General features: G+C 42.8%; 1 protein-coding gene across 5 annotated transcripts in view; it reads left to right on the top strand.

Moving 5' to 3' along the window:
- MXD4 (MAX dimerization protein 4) overlaps positions 1–14,689 on the top strand; it is an 89,150-nt gene that overhangs the window by 30,031 nt on the left and 44,430 nt on the right. Inside the window, exon 6 of one of the 5 annotated variants that reach the window (XM_042458577.1) lies at positions 511–6,230. The exons of 3 other annotated variants lie outside the window; for them this stretch is intronic. In XM_042458577.1, the coding sequence (XP_042314511.1) occupies positions 511–635 (125 nt within the window). In that variant the 3' untranslated portion in view covers positions 636–6,230. Of the gene's footprint in view, positions 1–217; positions 6,231–14,689 lie in introns of those variants that run through there. One more of the 5 variants, XM_042458576.1, reaches the window with a different exon arrangement.

Here is a 14,689-nt window from a genome sequence, read left to right as displayed (position 1 = left end):
TGAACCTTTGGGTAGCCTTTTGAAATACTGCAAAAGAACTAGGTGCTATACAGTAGGCCAAGAGACTCAACTATTGTGTGAAATAGACAGGCTTTTAAAGCTAGCTTCCACGCAGCTTGGGGGCATAGTGTTTAGATGACACATGCTCCCAACCAGTGCTGAAGCCGTGCCAGGTTGTTCCTGGGCAAAAGGAGCAAATCTTTTCCATTCCTTGCAGCAGTCTATTTGGGACCGCAGAAGGTGATGGCATCGAGACCGCAGCGTGTGTTTGCTGTGGTCCCAGGGTGCTTCTTGCTCATCTGTTCCATGCGTATGAACCAGGAGGTGTGTGGTCTGAATCCTAACAATAAACTCAGGTCCTCAGCTAAGCAATCTCTTACACGGTTGTAAAGATAACAAGATATTGTGACCCATCTGGAGCACTCTAGAGCACCGTATAAATAAATGCTATTTTGGTTTGATTCTCTCCATTACTGTTCTGAAACTTTTGTCTCTTTTGTTTCAATTTAGAGGTAGACATTACAGCTGAAATGGACAGTAGTGGGAGTACCAGTGATGCTGAAGACAGTTTTCAAGGCAGCTCTAGCGACAGTGGCTATACACATACTCACAGACTAAATGCCAAACTTCTGTAGCATTTGAGTGAACTGCTGAACTCAGGACCTTCTGACTGAAGCATTTACAGTAAATACATTTATTAATTCAAGTTGCTGACTGCCACTGTCCCAGACAGCCTCTACTACAATACTCCAAGTGGTGTAATGTCCAGGATTCTCTCAATTATGATTAGTATATTAAATTACAAATCATGGTTTCTGCAAAGTAAGATTTTTGGTTTAAAGTACCTTCACATAGCCATTTTCCAAACTTTTAAATGTTGTGGAGAGCCTTTACAAATAATGTAAAAGTACTTTTTAAATGAAGTAATAACTTTTTCCATAAACTTCTAAACATTTATGAAACATCTAATTCTGTCCAGGTCTGATAGATAGAGTTTGACTTTTGCTGTTTTGTCTCTTGCAGTACAACTGTTGTAGCTAAAACAGCATATGTCTTTCTTTCTGTGCATTTGGCTTGCTTGTGATTGTTCTCAGTTTTTTGGATTCTGGCCATAGTGAGAAAAGGAAAATGATACACCTTTCAAAGTATATTATCATTTGGGAGAGTGGAGGAACTGGTTAGCATCAGTTACCAGAATAGAACTTCTTTCAAGTTTTAAAGACATAAACTGTAAAATGTGTATGTTCTTCATAGAAATATATTCACTATTTTTCTGCAAACAGAGATAAAGCTGCTTATCACAATCTAATGTGCAATGATCACCCCAGTTTTCTGTTTTATGCTAACTAATTCCACAAATAGTCATGCTAGCTTGCAAATGCAAACAAAATTTTTAAAAAAATGCTGTGCTATCAGAGTAAGATATATTGTGTGACATGAACCTTAATGCACAAAGAAAGTCATATCCCATTTGGTGTGCTCAGTACACGTTACTTACTAACGTTTTGTTTTCAGCCTTACCAAACACCTAGCCCTCATGAATGAGCCAAAGATGTCCTTGTGTTAGAATAATTTAGAGGGATCCTAAAGCATTACAATTCAGCAAATTAAAGTTATGTATATAGTTGATGAATATACAGCTGTCTGCTCATAATGCAATTGGTTGTGCATCTTGGTCCACATGAGCTACTTATCCAGTTCATGCTGGATTAGCAGCCCAATCATCTTTCCCATCAGTTGGTTTTAAAGTTCATTGCCCAAACAACTACTCACTAGCCCCTTCATTTTAACTAGAAACTTGGTCTCTTGTTAACATGGAGATTATGTATGAAATACTTCAGTATTTTTGTTAGAACACTGAGAGCACACCAGACTAACAACTAAAACTTTTTTTAGAAGAAAACAAAAATGCTTGCTTATATTCTACACTTTATTCTCGTCTATAGCTGCCAATACACTGAAATGGAAGGCACAGCTCTACATTACAGTACTCACACTAAACCATATTGTTTTATATGCTATAGTTGCAATTACATTTCCTTATAAAATACAGAAAAGTGCTATATAATTATATCATTTAATTAGTATTCATCTAGATGTTTAAATTGTAGTTACCCTAATGTAGCAATACTGCAAAAGTATATTTGAATACATTTTAAGCTTAATGAAGTCATTAGTATTTCAATTTTTTATATTTAAAAATGGACCAATCTTTACATTACTACTTCAATGGTCTTTTTTAAAAATTTGGGGGAGGGGGGAACCCTATGTACTGTTTAGACAAGCTATGTATTTTCTGTAAATATATTTTCTATAAAATATCATGTGTTATATATTTTTCCAAACTCTTCTTACTTACTTACAGGGAACATATAAACTCAGACCAGAGTCTCAGGTACTCTTCACTTTATTCATATTGTGCCTTGGTGAATATTTTATATATTTATCTCCCCCCCTTTAAAACGTAGGTTCTTCTTCATGGTCTCTGTAAAGCGCACAAATGGGTTATTCTGTGCCGACGCAGCATTTTCGGATCCTTCTGGAATTGCTAGGGAAGACTTTTTGGTGGTAGCTCTGCCCACCCTTCTATATAGGCTCAGTGTCTTCTTGCCCTTCAGTTCCTTTTGTCCGCCGCGTGAGCAGCATAGGAACCTCACTTGGAAATCACTCCTTCCTTTTACTTTCGATTTTGACCACATTTTTGGCTCTAACTTCTCTCTTGGATAGTGATTTGGCTTGTTTTGGACTCTGATTACCGGTAACACTTGGTTTGTTTGACCACTCTCTCATCTGCTCCTTCAAATCTCCATGATGTCTTCGCACTCTTTAAAAAGTGCACGGAATGTGGAGGGAAAATTCCAAGCCAGGACGGACACTCCTTGTGCCCCGTTTGCCTAGGCGAGGGCCAGGTCACCGCGACTTGCCCTCATTGTGTGGCTTTCACCCCACAAGCTAGGAACAATAGGGAAATATGGCTGTGTTCTATGCTATATGCACAGATACTTAAGTTTCCCTCTGAATCTAGGCTTCCTACCAAGGCTCCTGCTGCCAAGGACAAACCCTCGTCTTCTGCCTCCGGGGTTCTTGCCAAAGCTAATGCTGCTGAGGGCAAACACTTGTCTCCTGTCCCTGGGTCACCAACCCCAGAAAAATGGAAGGAGACTGATCACGATGTGGCTGGCCAGCCGTCATCTCTGAAACGGAAGAAATCCTCAGACTCTTCTAAATCAGACAAGAAGAAACACAAGTCCTCTAACGAGAAGGACAAGGAGGCTTCACGTCCGGAACAGAAGTCCTGTCCTAACCCAGACTCCAAACCTATCCAGTCTGTTGATACCGAGTCAGGCTCGCTGCCGTGTGCACAGGCAACCCCTCAGGTTCGTCCATCTCCGCAAGATGCCTCTCGGTCCCGTACCGACATTTTCCGAACTCTAATGAAACCCTACCAACTTTCCGATGATGAACCTCTTGCTTCCTGTGACATCAGGCTCCTCACTTGGAAGACTACATTTTTGGTCGCCCTGATCTCAGCACACCGAGTCAATGATATCTGTGCTTTCCATGCCAACTCCCCTTATTTGAAATTCTTCAAAGACAAGGTCGTTCTTCGACTGGATATTTCCTTTCTACCTAAGATAGGTTCTATCTTTCATCTCAATCAAGACATCGTTCCTCCAATGCTGGCCCCGAACCCAACCACTGAGTACTGACTCCACTCCCTTGATGTCAGGTGGGCTCTGGCCTACTACCTCTACAGGACGTCGTCCTCTCTGCATGCTCCCAGACTCTTTGTCTGCTACTCACCTCCCAAACTGGGACTCAAGGTCACATCACAACATTTTTCTAAATGGGTGACCTCCACTATCCATCTTTCCTATGAACTGTTTGGGAAGACTCCCCCTGCTCGAATTCGAGCTCATTCCACCAAGGTGGTAGCTACATCCTCTGCTTTCCTGTCCAAAATCTTATTGGAGGACATTTACAAGGCTGCAGTTTGGTCACAACCTTTGACTTTTATCAAGCACTACAGGCTTGACACCAGACACCATCGTGAAGCAGCCTTTGGCAGAGCTGTTCTCCTTTCTGGCATTCACTGAGGTTAGTTGACACTGTTAATAATTGACACTCACACTGTCTTTCCTGGTTAAAATCTTTTATTGCCAGGATACTCCCTCTTCCTGGGATGGATCAGCTTGTCAGTGTAACCCATCTGTGTGCTTCGCAGAGATGACGAAGAAGAAGGACAGGTTGCTTACCTGTAAGTGTAGTTCTTCGAGTGGTCATCTGCGAATCCACACAAATCCCACCCATCCTCGACACTTTCTTCCTAGGTCTGCTCTTTCGGTGGACTTTTTGAACAGAAGAAGGGCGAGAAGAAGCCGAGCCTATATAGACGGTGGGCAGAGCTACCACCAAAAAGTCTTCCCTAGCAATTCCTAAAGGATCCGAAATTGCTGCACAGGCGCAGAATAACCCATTTGTGTGGATGTGCAGATGACCACTCGAAGAACTACAGTTACAGGTAAGCAACCTGTCCTTTTGCCATTTCAGAAGCCCCAGTTGGTATGCTTGAATGGTATCACCTTGCCTTAGTTAAAGCACTGACTGTAGTTTTTTCTGTTTCATTAATGGCAGAGGAAGTAATAATCCCCAAACCCAATTGATCAAAATACGGCATTATTACAGAGGTGTTTTCTGCTCTTGGAATTCCTGATTCTTGGGGGATGAACTAAATGTTACTCCCTGCCTTTTTTGCAGCCACTGAATTCCACTGGTGAAAAAACACACTCATTCTCACCCACATCTCTGCGCCAAAACTCTCCAGGAAACACAGCTCCTCTAAATCAATAAACATTTCCCCCATAAATCTAATTTTACAATTGAACTTAATTCTTTCAGCAACAAGCAGTGATTTTTTTCTGGTTGCCACCGTGCTGTCATTATCCCACAGTGACATCCATGGGGCTGAACTTGACCACAACCGTGAAATGGCCTATACTGATTTAAATAGTGGTGTGAAAACAATTCCATTCAAATTAATGTTTCAGAAAGAGGTGCTTTATATAGGTGCGGTACAGAGTGCCAAAAAGAGGCGCCGGGGAGGCGCCTCTCCTTGCTCCACAGCAGTGCCGTAACAACCAAATTGTGCGGCACTGCCGTACAGCAAGCACCAGCAACAGCGAGATGATGTGCCAGTGGCGCAGTGCCGTTTGGACACTGCGCTGCTGGTATGTTATCTCTGCGCGCACCATCTGGATAGTGCCATGCAGCTGCGGCGCACCCATGACGTGCTAGGGTTGCGGGACGTGTGCACGCCCCACCTCCAAGCAACCTTAGCATGTCATGGGCGCACCACAAAGTACCGGGCCATAGATAATAGGTCTTTTGTACTTGGAATGACTTGCAGGATGAGGACAGTGCCTTGTGAAATCCAACACTCCAATTACGTTTTTTAGTATTGAAAAGATTAATAAATTGCAACATATTGACAAGATGGAAGCCACTAATCTTTTGCTGTTTTCTGAATCAGTATATATTTTCCCTTTGTTTCTCAAAGTACAGGAAATAAGTGCTAAATATACTTCTGGCTGCTTATAGCCCTTAGTTGTTTGTTTCTCAGTAGCCTAGAACTTGCAAACAAGGCCATGTTTTTGAACGATCTGTTGTTGTTGTTGTTGTTGTTTGTAGTCATCTCTCCATGAGCTGTGGGGAGGTCCATAAAGTTACAAATCTTGACAGCTGGTTTTAAAATTAATAGTCCTCTCTTGCACTGTTTTGATACATTATACATGTTGTATATTTCAAAAATCCATCTTGGAAAAGGTACATAGCAATATAAGCATTGTGAGCAGCTGATAAGCAGTATTTTTTAATTTCATATATTTTAATTAGAAAATCACTTTAGATGTTTTACTTTTGTACATTTTAATGGGTAGAAATGCCTACTTGTATTGTTGCTTTCCTTTACAATATAATGAATTTACTCACGGCTGTAAAATGTTTTCTTTCATGAAGAGCAGTTCTTGCACACAACTTTAGAAACAAAAAAACCCTGAGAATGGGAAAGAGACTTCATGATAAATTTTGTTGACTGTATGCCACTCTAATGTTTGCATTTTTAAAATGAATGTATATAATTTGATGAACTCTTCCATACTGGTATCAGTGGCTTTGTAGATCTTTTATATTTTCAATAAATCTTTTCAATAAAGATTACTCCAATATTCTGATCTTATTGTCACTTGTTCAATAATTGCAGTAGCTTGTTATTATTATTATTGTGCTTTATTTATATAGTGCTGTAAATTTGTTGTTTTTGTTGTCCTTGTGTGTCTTCAAGTTGTTTCCAGTTTATGGCAACCCTATCATGGGGTTTCCTTTGTTCAGAAGAGGTTTGGCATTGCCTTCCCTTCAGGCTAAGAACATGTGACTTGCTCAAGGTCACCCAGTTGTATAACTTTTGCACAACTTGATTTCCAACTCTTCCATACACTGCATGTCTTCCCAACTGATAGCAAGGATACACTTAAAAACATAGAAGTGACCACAAAAGTCCACAGCAAAACATTTGTTGAAATGACCATCAAAACTTTGCTTGAAAACCTCCAATGAAAGAGAGTCCACCACACTCTGAGTACTTAAATAACTGTAGCCACCAGGAAGTTTATTTGGATTCTTGGATCATGGCAGTTTCAGGAGCGGGGACTTCTGGCAAAGGCTGGGTTGCACCTCATACCAGTGGGCAGAAATTGTTTTGCCAACAGTCTCAAAAATTTGATCAGGAGGGCTTTAAACTGAGTTGTATGTCTGATGGGGAAAATATTTTGGAAGGTGGGAGTTCATCAAGGGCTGGAGATAATAGTCAAACTTATAGAGGGAACAAGGCAAATAGTACAAGGGCCCAACAGTGTGTGTGTGGGGGGGATTTACACAGAGGCAGCTAGGGAAGAGGACCCATGGAGGAGGAGACATTAGATGTCTCTACACCAGTGGTTCCCAAACTGCTTCAAGGAGCCCTTAGGGCTCTGCGTGCATTTACCTTAGAGCTCCACGTGCACTTCCCTTAGGGCTGGTCTAGGAAAGGAGAAGAACAAAGCAGATATAAACAACTGGTTCCGCAGATGGTGCCACCAAGAATGATCTGGATTCTTGGATCATGGTCTGTAGTTGCATAACAGGGAAATTCTGACAAGGGATGGATTGGATCATATCAGTTGTCAGAAATGTTTTTACCAATAGTCTCAAAAATTTGATCAGGAGAGCTTTAAACTGAGGAGCTGCCCATTTTCCCTCCGGAGGGAGCCCGCAGCAACCAAACCATGTAGGCTCCCTCCACTCCGAAAAGAACCTGCTAAAAGCAGGTTCTTTTGGGTGCACAGGGAAGACACCATCAGTGTGCCATTGATGCACTGTGAAATGTCCACGATGCAAGCGCGGCGCCCAGAGGTGTAAATATGGTGTCGCATTTGCGTCATGAACGCACACCACATATGGACAGCACCACGTAAAGATGGTGCCGTCCATATGTATTAGGGTTCCAGAGCGTGCAGTTGCTGTGCGCTCTGGAACCTTGATTTTGACACCAATACGGTGCTTTTGGCCCGTCTGTTCTGGGCCTGAATTATGTGGAGGAGAGAGACAGAACTTTAGAAGGCAGGAGTTCATCAAGGGCTGGAAATAATGAAGTCTGCCCAACCCATACATGGGGAATCCATTCTGGACAACCACCACCCGTGTATGGGGAAAAGAGCGTATGCTAAAACCCCAGAGATAAGAATGGTGCACTTGCAATGGTGCATTTTGCGCGTGATGCGAGTACGCACCCCATTATTTCTGCTGGGGCTTGCTTTCTGCATTAGCTCAAAGCCATGGAAGGCAAGCCCACCTATGGGGAGGGCTGACTGTAGTCAAAGTGTTATAGAGGGAACAAGGCAAATAGTGCAGGGACTGAACAATGAGAGGGAGAAAACTTTACACAGGCAGCTAGGAGGGAAAACCCATGGTCTTCAGTGTCTCTACAATAATGCATAGAGCATGGGAAATACGATGAACCTGAACTCCTAGCACAACAAAGCAAACATGATAAGTAAATAGGTAGTATAGAAATACTTTGTTAATCTAAATGAATTTAAGTCTCCCGGATCAGATGAACCACATCCAAAGATATTAAAAGAACTGGCAAATGAAATCTGGGAGCCATTGACAATAATTGAGAACTCCTGGAAAACAGGAGAAGTTCCAGCAGACCAGAGGAGGGCAAACGTCATCCCCATCTTCAAAAAGGGAAAAAAGAGGTTCCCAACAATTAGTGTCCAGTTACTCTGACATCAATACCAGGAAAGGTTCTGGAGCAGATCATTAAACAGAGAGTCTGTGAACATCTAGAAAGTAATGCCATAATCACAAAGAGTCAACATGGGTTTCAGAGAAAGAAGTCATGCCAGACAAATCTAATCTCTTTTTTTGATAAAATTACCAGTTCATTAGATGAAGGGAATGCTGTGGATATAGTATATCTTGATTTCAGTAAGGCTTTTGACAGGGTTCCCCATGACATTCTTGCAAACAATCTAGTGAAATGTGGGCTAGACAACATAACTGTTACATGGATTTGTAATTGGTTGACTGGCTGAACCCAAAGGGTGCTCAACAATGGCTCCTTTTCATCCTGGAGAGATGTGACCAGCGGGGTCCACAGGGGTCTGTCCTGGGCCCAGTACTATTCAACATCTTTACCAATGACTTGGATGACAGAATCGGGGGCATACTTATCAAATTTGCAGATGACACCAAATTAGGAGGGTTAGCTAATACCCCTGAGGACAGGATCAAGATTCAAAATGACCTTGATAGATTGGAAAGCTGGGCCAAGGCTAACAAAATGAAATTCAACACAGAGAAATGTAAGGTACTGCACTTAGGGTGGAAAAATGAAATGCACAGATATAGGATGGGTGTCGCCTGTCTGAATGAAACTATGTGTGAAAGGGATCTGGGAGTCCAAGTAGATCACAAATTGAACATGAGAACAGTGCGATGCAGCAGCTAACAAGGCCAATGTGATTTTAGGCTGCATCAATAGAAGTATAGTGTCTAGATCAAGGGAAGTAATAGTGCCACTCTATTCTGCTCTGGTCAGGCCCCACCTGGAATATTTTGTCCAGTTCTGGGCACCACAATTTTAAAAGGATGTTGAAAAACTGGAGCGTGTCCTAAGGAGGGGCAAATAAAATGGTGAAACCATGCCCTGTGAGGAACAACAGGGAGCTGGGGATGTTTAACCTGAAGAAGAGATGATAGCCCTGTTTAAATATTTGAAGGGATGTCATATTGAGGAGGGAGCAAGCTTGTTTTCTGCTGCTCCAGAGACTAGGACCCGAAGCAATGGATGCAAGCTACAGGAAAAGAGGTTCCACCTCAACATTAGGAAGAACTTCCTGACAGTAAGGGCTGTTCGACAGTGGAACAAACTCCCTTGGAGTGTATTGGAGTCTCCTTCCTTAGAGGTCTTTAAACAGAGGCTGGATGGACATCTGTCGGGGATTCTTTGATTTAGATTTCCTGCATGGCAGGGGTGTTGGAGTGGATGGCCCTTGCAGTCTCTTCCAACTCTATGATTCTGTGATTCTATGATTCTATGAAGATGACACCAAATTAGGAAGAATAGCTAAACCCCAGAGGACAGGATCAAAATTCAAAAATGACCTTGATAGATTCGAAAGCTGGGCCAAGGCTAACAAAATGAATTTCAACAGGGAGAAATGCAAGGTACTGCACTTAGGGTGGAAAAATAAAATGCACAGATATAGGATGGGGGACACCTGGCTTAACAAGAGTACATGTGAAAAGGATCTAGGAGTCCAAATAGACCACAGTGTGATGTGGCAGCAAAAAGGCCAATGCGATTTTAGTCTGCATCAATAGAAGTATAATGCCTAGATCAAAGGAAGTAATAGTGCCACTCTATTCTCCTTTGGTCAAGCCTCACCTGGAATACTATCTCTATTCTGGGCACCACAATTCAAAAAGAATGTTGAGAAGCTAGAACGTGTCCAGTGGAAGGTGACCAAAATGATCTGGAAACATTGCCCTATGAGGAGACACTTCGGGAACTTGGTATGTTTAGCCTTCAGAGGAATCATAGAATCATAGAGTTAGAAGAGACCGCAAGGGCCATCCAGTCCAACCCCCTGCCATGCAGGAACTCTCAATTAAAGAATCCCCAACAGATGGCCATCCTGCCTCTGTTTAAAGACCTCTAAGGAAGGAGACTCCACTATACTATATAGACACTATTCTTCTATTGAAACAGCCTAGAATCGCATTGGCTTTTTTAGCTGCTTCATCACACTATTAACTCATGTTCAAGTGCTTACTTCTTTCTAAAAAATAACAGCGGCAATTCAGCCTTATTCCAGCACCATAGCTTTCCCCAAATCCTTTTAATAACTCAGGGATTGGCAGTTACTTCGGCACAGGCAGTAAAAGAACATGTTCCATCAAATTAGGATTGATTGGATGGATTCTTTAAGCAAGGTGATACTTATGAGTATGGCCTTGTGAATTTGTCAAACTTTTCCCCCTTTCTTTCTTTTCTTTTTTGGTATATCATGTATAATTTTTTTATTTTTAATTATGGTATTTACAGTATACCCCGCCCTTCAGCCCTAAAGGCCATCAGAGTGGCTAACTGATATACATGATATAATTGAACAACTTTAGTACTTTCTGCTTCTGTAATATTAGTTGCATGATCACTGGGGCTATAACCTTCTTGTATGTTAGGAGGATTTTCTTTCTTCCTGTTGTTGCTGGTAGAATACAATATTAACAATAGGTTGGGTAGGTAGATCATGGGAGAGCTCTGCTGTAACATATAATATGATTTTAGCAGTGATTAGGATGATGATCCCAAAGCATACTGACCTCAAGTAGCTTCCAATCAATAGCAATGCCACTTGCAAGCCCAGCTACAGTCCTGAAAGTAAGTACATGGGAAATCCATAGAACTTTGCTTTGAAGCAGAGTTGAGTTGTAACTTGCTTCAGATGGCTCCGATAATTTATTGGTGCTTGAAATTATTCAAATGGAAATAGCAGCCTTTACTGTATTGTTACTAAAACATGTTAAGAGTATTTGTTTTATACCATAAGCAAGCTTGTTGATTGTTGCTCGGTTGGCCAGGATGAGGTGGTTGCAGAGCAGCTGGTGATCTGATGTCTCTGTCCACCACAATGAAGGCCCAGGCACATTCTTTTTTCGCACTCTGAGTCCATGGGCTTGCTGAATGACTGGGTGGGCTTTTTGGTGGTACTACCTCCTCCTCCCAGGTTGGGTCTTCATGACTGCCTCATAACTTCCACCTCTCCTGCCAGCTGCACCCCACTAAGTGAGGTGTCTGGGTTTCTTTGCAGCAAAAGCCACTCAAGGATGTCTGGGTTCAGGCCATCTTGGAAGCATTGGATTTTTGTGGTTTCAGACCACTCAGGTATGTGGCTTACTATCTGTCTGAACTCCACCACATTGAATCATAGCCACCAACTTGCTTCCTTGTCACAGCCACTAGATGTTGTATGCTTTCTCCTGCCAGAACAGTTCTTCAAATTGAACTCAAAGACTGGTCATGAAGGCACTGAAGTCATCCAGTTCTGCTGCTCCCATGTCTTACAAGTTGACTAACCTTGTGGCCTATCCTTCTAGCTGCACCAACAAGTAGTGCACTTTGGCAGCCTGCAATCTGGAGGCTCCTATTCAATATACCCCCACCCCCACCCCCACCTCATGACCATCAGCAATCTCATCACTGAAGTCTCCATGTCATCCCCTGTGGCCTGCCTGTTCCTCCAGTGTTGTTGCTGCTGGCTTCCTCTGTATGGACAGCTGAGCCAGGATCTCTTGGATCACCACCTTCCCCCTTCCATCACATTCTATTCCCATGAAGAGCTAGCCACTATATGACTTTGTTCATATGCAACAATACCTCACATTGCTTACCCCTCTCTCCTCACATTTATGGCTAAGTATGGCTAAGTAGGCTGACTTTAACATAAGGGGTAATTCTGACACAGTCATAAAACAATGCAGACCATGAGCTATTACAGGTGCATACTCCATTTAAGTATGGAGAAACTATTTAGCTATCATGACATTTAGATGTTGGCTATAGCTGATATATTTTTGGAGCCATCTGAACCTGGGGCAACACAATATCTTGTGATGTTGAATCTATATTTATTTATCATATATCTCACCTTTCTCTTGAATTAGACCCAAGATAATTTAATTATATGTCAATTATGTATTGCATGAAGTACTTCTTTTATGTCTGCTTGAAGTCTACTGCAATTCAACAATTGAAAGACCTGAAGTTCTAGCATTAAGAGGAAGGAAAGTATAATTCTGTTTATTACAGCCACCCAGTTCATAATTTCTGCATAATTTTGTTGATAGCATTACAAGTTCAGAAAATATTCACACTTTGCACCAGATTGGAAATGTTCAAAATTAAATCAAAAGCTACCTCCCACCCACCACCCACCCCCTGTCAACTTATCTGTTCTAAGGCACAATCATATATCAGAGTTTGGGTAAGAGGAGTGGAAGGATGATGGACAGGCCTCAAAGGATCTGAAAGTCTGTACTGGGAAAGTAAGACTTCCTGCCTTCTACAATGCACTGCATATAACTTCAGTTAAGTGTGAGTAACTTGTACTTTGTTCCTTTGTTAGGGTTAGGGTAGTTGGCAGATAAGACTCATTAGCTTTAGTCAGCTAAACAACTTATCAAAGACAGACATTTAGCCATATCAGCTGCTATGGTGTATTTATCAATAGTGAGACAACAGAAGGTTTCAGAGCTTCTGCCACACATATAGCAAAACTATGGGCCAAAGCAGACCAGAGGCTATGAGTAGTCTCTGGCCACTCCAGACACAATTGGCCAGGGACTGCAGTGACCACACAGCCCACTCTGAAAGCAGTCTTCTGCTGCGGTCCCAAACAGGTTTTTTGTTGGAAGTCTCAGCACAACCTCTGGCTATGTCAGGGGCATGTGTCATCTGCATACCGTGCCCCTGAAGCAGCCACAAGCTGCACCTTTTGGCCTGTCTGTTTTGGGCCTATATAATCAGCTAGCCAAACTATTTGGCAATCTATCAATGCAGCAAATTATCAGCTTATCTATAGAGTTCTGTGACATGGAAGTGGGAACAAGGGAAGAATGAGGATGTTAATGAAAGCCAGTAATCATATTTCCATGCAGGCAGATCAAAATGATGGCCACTTTCCATAAACCTGAATAGATATGTCATTTGTGTGCTCCTGAGGTGACAAAACAGGTGCCTGTAACAAGGTATATTACTACAAGAATCCTAAACTTGGACTGAACCCCCTGTGTCTGCCATCCAGCATCGTGTGCTTAGGTTGGCATTGTGTTCTTACACTTGCTTTCTGCAGATCTGTGTATGTTCTTTCTTAGCGTGCTGCAGAAATTGGCATTCTTTTCCTCCCTCTGCAGCACCCAAAGCCCTCCTTCACCCCCACAGTGGCATCATTAGGGTTGGTGTCACCCAGTGCGGTAACTCATGGTGTCACACAGACACCCATTGACCTCCTCCCATACCACACCATCCAGAGTTGTTTTTTTGTGTTAATTTTACTCATAAATTGCAATTCTCATATGTCACTGAATGTAATGGTAATAGTTGTGGCATAAACTAGCACAATTAAAATTATACGTTTAAATTGCAATATCACACACACAGCCTAAATGTATTTACATTTCTTCTTCGTGGTCTGCAAATCATATAAATGGGTTGTACTGTGCCTGTGCAGTGCTGCTCGGAAAACGTCTAGAATCACTAGGCAAAGTTTACTTTGCAACTTTTAGCAGCTTTTTGGCAGTAGCTCCGCCCATCCCTTATAAGCCCCTTGCGTTCCCACTCTTCCCCCAGTTCCTTTTTTCCACTGCGTTAGCTGTTTGGGGAACTTCGCTCTGCTCTTGTTAGACTTTTCACTGGACTTTGACTCGGACCGTTTTTTGACTACTCTTGATTCCCCCCCCCCCCGTGTACAGTTGACCACTTGGCGCGTCTTTGACTTCTCTCTGGTTCTGATTTGGATTCAACAATGTCTCCTGCACTGTTTTAAAAATGCGACGTCTGTGGGGGTAAGATCCGCATCTAGGATCCCCATTCCTCCTGCCTCCTATGCCTCGGGGATACCCATAACTCCAAGGCTTGCCCCCTGTGCAAGTCCATGACCCTGCAGGCCAGGAAAAAACGGGACTCCTGCCTGATCACTGTCATCTACCAATGGGTCCTCAAGCCTCAGCAGTCCACTCGCCCTGCTTCGGCACCGGCGACTTCGGAGGCGACTCCAGTGGCCGCTGGTTCCATGGCCCAGAGCTCCACAACTGAGCCAAGTGCCACTGTGGCCCAGAGCTCCATGACCAAGCTTAGTGCCACCGCCAAGAAGCCCTCTAAGGGTCACGGACCCAAGGAATTGAGCTCGAAGAAGATCTCGGTTTAGGAGGGTAGCTCCTGAGAGGACTCCAGCTCTAAGTCCTCCACAAAGAGACACAGGCCCTCTGACGCGGGAGATGGCTCTCCCCAGGTATCAGCCAAGAAATCCAAGCCTTCGGCTTTGAGCGAGGCTTCTATGCAGCTGCCTTCTCACAAGAAAGCTCACTC

The sequence above is a fragment of the Sceloporus undulatus genome, chromosome 3 (genome assembly GCF_019175285.1).
Source record: "Sceloporus undulatus isolate JIND9_A2432 ecotype Alabama chromosome 3, SceUnd_v1.1, whole genome shotgun sequence".
In the NCBI taxonomy this organism is placed as follows: domain Eukaryota; kingdom Metazoa; phylum Chordata; class Lepidosauria; order Squamata; family Phrynosomatidae; genus Sceloporus; species Sceloporus undulatus.
Note: the sequence above shows the minus strand (reverse complement) of the source record. Positions and strands in the feature narration are given on the sequence as shown.